Source organism: Podarcis liolepis, assembly GCF_965112155.1.
Source record: "Podarcis liolepis genome assembly, chromosome: 8".
Taxonomy (NCBI): Eukaryota; Metazoa; Chordata; class Lepidosauria; order Squamata; family Lacertidae; genus Podarcis; species Podarcis liolepis.
Genome location: NC_139560.1, coordinates 78,682,576 through 78,688,575, shown reverse-complemented (window position 1 = coordinate 78,688,575; position 6,000 = coordinate 78,682,576). Strand labels below are relative to the sequence as shown.

The following is a 6,000-nucleotide window of genomic DNA, read 5'->3' as shown; positions in this document are numbered from 1 at the left end:
GGTAAGACATCAGAACTGCCTTGCTGGATCAAGCCTAAGGCTTACCTAGTCTGATATCCTGTTTCCCAAAGTGCCTAGCCAAATACCCATGAGCAATAACCCTTTCCAGCTGCCATTTTTCAGCAATTAATGGCATTCTCCCTCCAATCTTGGATGTAGGATAACAGACACAGAAAGCATTATCCTCCGTTAATTTTGAAGGGGTCTACACTGGTGGCCATAACTATTATTCATGCTTAGGAATTATTTACAGAGGAAGAATGTAGCAGCTCCTACAAATACAAAGGTTGTTATCGTCTGGGGGAAGGGCAAGCTCAGTTTTTGCTGGGATGACAGAGGGAGTGAAGACTAATGTGAGCATTGATTTCTTGATGAGGAAGTCAAGCCAACCCGTTAAAAAAATTGTAAGCTTAAATTATATATATGTAACACTAAAAATGCTCATGTGCCAGGACACATTTACAATGGAAGCTACTCACCCATTTTCTTGGCCTGAAGTGCCATTTTGTTCTGGTTCCATACACTGAATTGACTCTTGCCCAACTTTGCAAAGGAGGTCTGGCCATTCTTCTCCACATCTTCAGTGCTTGCTTCTGATTTCATCCAGAGATAGGAATCCAAGCACTCCTCACTTCAATGCCTTACAATACCTGTCAGCACAGGCTTCAAAATAACCACTTGCTTGGCCGCATATCCCGGTGACTGGGTGTATTTTACTGGAAAAACTTAACAGGTATTAAAATTGCTTCCACCTCTAACCTCGGCAGACTGTTCCTAACAAGATGCAAGCAAAGGTCTCGAAGGATCCTGGTTCATTTACACTGTGGCCTCAGAACCATGAACTGCCCCAGCTTCCTAAGGATAGATGACCTCATAGCTACGCATTTTCTGTGCCGTTTTGCTTTATAAACATGTGAATATATGATGACTGACACGGTGTCAGACCCATTATTTTATCAAGCCTGGTGCTGTTTAAATCTGACTGACAGAAATTCTTCAGGGTCTCGGGCAGAGGCAAACTGGTGGTAGTTTACTTCTGAGCTCTCCACTTGAGACCCTTTAACTTAAGATACACAGGAGTGAATTGCACTATTGCTGAGGTTTCAAATTTTTTTTAAAAATAAATCATGTCAATTTCTTTTTACAGAAGCAATATAGGAACGACCTTGTTAAGGAGATGTGTTGGTTAAATTTTCAGCAATGCATTAGAAGCTCTCCAAAGAGGCTTTAAGGTTTGCTTAAGCATAAAGGACAGAATGAGATATCAATCTCTGCTACAATTGCTATGCCACTGCTGCCAGCTTGATATCTGATCCACTTATAAGAAGGGTTTCTAAAATGACTGGGCTCACTTTCCTGGGGGGAAAGAAGATTGCACTGGTTTTAACAATTAGTCTGAGAGTTTTTTAGTTGGCCGTGTGTGATTTAGAGAAAAATTGACCCAGCACAGGCTATTTATGGAAAGACATCTAAAACCTTTCCCTCTCTGATTTCAGCACCACACAGGCAAGAGTCAACAAAAAGGCCAATGCCTTAATTTATTTTATCATAGGTACGCTGCATTTTGCTTCCATAATGGAGCTTAAGGTGGTCTACATAAGGTGATCCCCCATCTGAACACTATCCATTAGATAGTGAAATGGTTGAAAATGAAGAAACTGTGCAGGTTACACTAACAGTAAAGGTACCCCTGACCATTAGGTCCAGTCGTGGACGACTCTGGGGTTGTGGTGCTCATCTCGCTCTATAGGCGGAGGGAACCGGCGTTTGTCCAAAGACAGCTTCTGGGTCATGTGGCCAGCATGACTAAACTGCTTCTGGGAAACCAGAGCAGCGCACAGAAACACCGTTTACCTTCCCGCTGGAGCGGTACCTATTTATCTACTTGCACTTTGACGTGCTTTCGAACTGCTAGGTGGGCAGGAGCTGGGACTGAGCACACTAGTCCTATTCATTTTCCTCACACGATTGTGCACCACCACACAAAGACTTTCAGTAGTTGAAAAAGTTACCCACTTTTAACAAAGAATCAGACAAATATTGCAAAATAATGAATACAGTAGTACTTCAGCTTACAAACACTTTGGGTTACAGATTCCACTAACCTGGAAGTAGTACCTTGGGTTAAGAACTTTACCTCAGGATGAGAACAGAAATTACACAGCGGTGGCAGCAGGAGGCCCCATTAGCTAAAGGGGTACCTCAGGTTAAGAACGGACCTCCGGAAGGAATTAAGTTCGTAACCAGAGGTACCACTGTACTATACTCTCAGAAAAAACTAAATTTAATGGAACTGGAATCACACAAGTTCCGTGGCACAATAAATCAGATCTCAAGCCGCCGCGTTTAACACGCATTATACGTAACAGAGAAGGAAAGTTACAAAGAATTTCAAAAGGTCATCTAAATCAGGGGCCCGGAGCTTTTCATTCCGAGGGCCACATTCCATTCTGGGGGCCGCACGCCTGTGGAGGGCAGGGAGAAAGGCTGTGAAGTGGACAGAGCAATTAATGTGAATTTTACCTTTGTCCAATAGTCTAGTTGACAGGCATTCTCACACCCCTCTTTCTATCCTTAACCTAAGGAAACAAGAGGCATTATCAGAGTTCAGAGACACATTCCAGCTAGGCAAAAACAACCAAGGAAAGTGCAGAGCGGGACAAGCAGGGAATGTGGCTGGGAAGGGCCATGGGAGAGTACTAAGAGTCAAATAGTGAGGTGCAGAGGGCAAAATGCAGTCCCTGAGCCTGACATTTTCCATCCCGACCAAAATGATTTACAAACAGAAACCCTGCATTGGTTGAGGCTCAGGCACATTTAGAGACAAAACTTTGTTGAGGCCCAGGCTAGAACCACAAATGAAAATGATGTTGAATACAATGTGGGGGTGGGGAATAGGCAATTTTAAACAGGGATGTAATTTCCGAGAAGGTAAAGAAGTGAGTCCGTTCTGCCCCAGCCACTTCTGTTCTAGGGAGATGGTTATCTCAAGGAAAACACTAGCGAAGGACAGCAATGTACTCGTGGGAAATAACCTTTTCGTGAGGGAAGGCCAATAGTAAACACATGTTTTTATACAAACCGCTTTAATAATTAAGCTCCAGGTAGACACATAGTTTCCAGAAAAAGAAGTGCTTTAAAAAAAAAAGTTCAGAAAACAGGTACTATTCACATATTTCATGAAGTGTGGTCGAAAGTAAATTGCTTAAAGACTGTCTCTGTTAATGCTGAATATCTTGACAGAATAGTCGGCCCCGCAGCTCGCCAGCTGCAGCCACCTGCTGCCCTCCGCTGTGCCTTGCCCAGCGCGGCCCACGCACTTTCTCCAACACAGCTGCTTGACAACAAGAGTGTGGCTTTGGCTGCAAAAAGACAGAAGCTATTAGGGGGGAAGGAAACCCAATTCATCTCTCGCAACCACAAAATGTCAAACTCAGCTGGACTTTGTCAATTCCAAACGTCAGCATTTAGCTAATTAGTGCACTCCTTTTCAGCGCTGCCAGCTGGGGGGGGGGGGCTAAACTTGTCACTGCCTGTAGATATTAAAGATGCTGGAGCTATTCTGAGTTCAAGTGGCATTTCTCTGCTTCATCCCATAAATAATTCAAACAGAAATACACCTATTTCCGCTGTAATTTCAGGTCAAACGTTGCCCTTAGCCATGCAAGCTTCTTAACAGAAAGTTCCAAAACACATCACTTAGAAAGTTTAAAGAGAAGCAAGTGTCAGAGAGTACAAGAGCTCAAGGGAAAAGATGCCAAACCATGGGTTGATAGGGGTGCCTTCGCAAGCCCATGTGTTCACTCCCTCCAGCCTCGTTTCACAAATTACCTTCTTACACTTTTAGGGTGTGGATTCCCCCCCCCATTAATTTTCACTTCTAGTTTTCACTAATCATAGTTTACCATGACATCTGCATTGGCAACCTGTCGTTAATTCCTTATTTCCAAACCAAAGTTTATAAACAAACTATGGGTTCATATTATGAGTTCTGGGCAAGACGCTAACCAATAGTCTACCAATATGGTTATCTCAGCAAATTATTATTAACAAAAATCAGGACGGGATGATGTAATTGACCCATAAGTTTGTAGGGGCAATCCTAACCACTGAACTATGATTAGCCGCCGTATCAAAAGGCAAAATCCAGGTGCGCAAACAACTGCAATCAGAAGCACGTGTGGAAAATGTTAATTGCCCAACTAATATTCACATTTCCCAATGCTTTTTGAACTATAGACATGTTCTTCCTCAGAGTAAACAACTCAAATAAAAGCAAATATTAGCTCCAATTCAATCTCCTCCTGTTGGCACCAGAGCAGGTAAACTTGTTCAAGAATTAAGTAGCTACTGCTGACAATTTGCAACACTGAACTCTTAATAAATGTAAAGACTGTTTGGTGAAACAAACAAGACATACAGAAGTCAAGGTATGCCAACAGAACTGTGTAAAGTCTTATCTAGCTACTGTGCTGGCAATAGATGTCCCAGAGGGCTCCGGACTGTGTGAGAGATGTTATGTGGAGCCGGGCAAACCATCTGAAGGGCGAACAGATGCTGCTGGTACACTAGTAAGCCCTTTGGGCCAATCTAGATAAATGGAAAAGTTAATGGCATAGTGAGAGATTCAAACATTCATGGTCTCATGGGGCTTTAACAAGCCAGATCCCAAAAGGCACAGAACTTGAAATCAGCATGGATGTGCCTCCTCTATTCATTGTTCATGCAGTAGTGATACTATAATTCTTATTAAGTATTGCATTATTTTATTTTAAAAAATTATTGTCTGCAAATTGCTTTGAGCACAAATGTGGCAGATCATGTACTATATAAATAAAACTGACTCCAACTATATATTCCTCCCTCCCATCAGATTTCAGCTTTTAAAAATTCACCCTATATGCATTTCTACATGTCCCATTGAGGTCTTTAAAGTTCAGCTTGCACATGCAAGCACATCAAGTTATTTGCACCTGATTTGGAAAGGCTTAACCCACTATGCATATAGCTGCAAACAATTGTAGTAACTGATTCCAGAGCTAAACTGAGTTTTGGTTCCATCTTTTACCTAAGGCTTAGTTGTATCTGAATTGAAATTCAGGTTGCTAGTTCCAAATATGGGTATAATTTTTTTAAAGGGGTGAAATGGGGATACATGCACAACAAGAATGGCAACTGAATTCTATATATGGGCTAAAGCTTCTAATATAAGAGCTACAGTAAGAGACCGGGGCTACAAACCAGGGAGTCCTTGGTTCACAGCTACTTGCCTCCTACCACTCAAATCTGTAATATCGTCAGAATGATGACCCATTTTACAAGGTTACTGAAAGGATTACAACCAGATAATGTAATGTGCAGTGCTCTGAAAGTGCTATATAAAGGCCAAGTATTGCTAACACACTGCCCCCTTCCAGGGCTGAGAAACGAAATAGGCAGAACAGAGGACATTTGCTGCTATAATTCTGCAACCGACCATGATGAGAACAGTGCAGTGAAAGAAGGAGGGAAGGATATTTTTTTCATGCACTACACAGAAGAATTCCACCTGTGCTGTACTGTCTTCCCTCTCACTATAGGAAAATGAACCGAGTGCAAGGATGTACAGGGGAAGCTGATCTCTAGGATCAGCTATGAGTCAAAAAGCATGGACCAGGAATTGCGTATGTAACACAGTGACCAAGGCCATTGTGATAGTGTATGGCCAGGGTATGGCCTGAATCTAAGCAGATCTGGTTCTGGCCACAGGACTTGAGGGATGACTGCCTGGGAACTGCAGTGAAAGGCAGGATATATTGATAATAATGATAAAAATATCGCAGGGACCTTTAGCCTTTCACACAGGGAATTTGGTATCATATGACATTCATCTGAAGCTGCTAACAAACCTTTACTGGGCTGAACCAGAATCAAATCAGAACAAGTTTAAGAACAACAGAAATGGTTTGACTCGTTTAATGGCACTCCCAAGAGCAACAGGGTCTGGAAGAGCTCTTGTGC

General features: G+C 42.4%; 1 protein-coding gene across 1 annotated transcript in view; it reads right to left on the bottom strand.

Moving 5' to 3' along the window:
* Positions 1-3,069: 3,069 nt before the first annotated feature.
* The window catches only part of ELP2 (elongator acetyltransferase complex subunit 2), a 41,072-nt gene continuing 38,141 nt past the window's right edge, over positions 3,070-6,000 (bottom strand). Inside the window, 2 exon segments of the mRNA XM_083519186.1 lie at positions 3,070-3,217; positions 3,219-3,362. Coding sequence (XP_083375312.1) covers positions 3,178-3,217; positions 3,219-3,362 — 184 coding nt within the window. The 3' untranslated portion in view covers positions 3,070-3,177.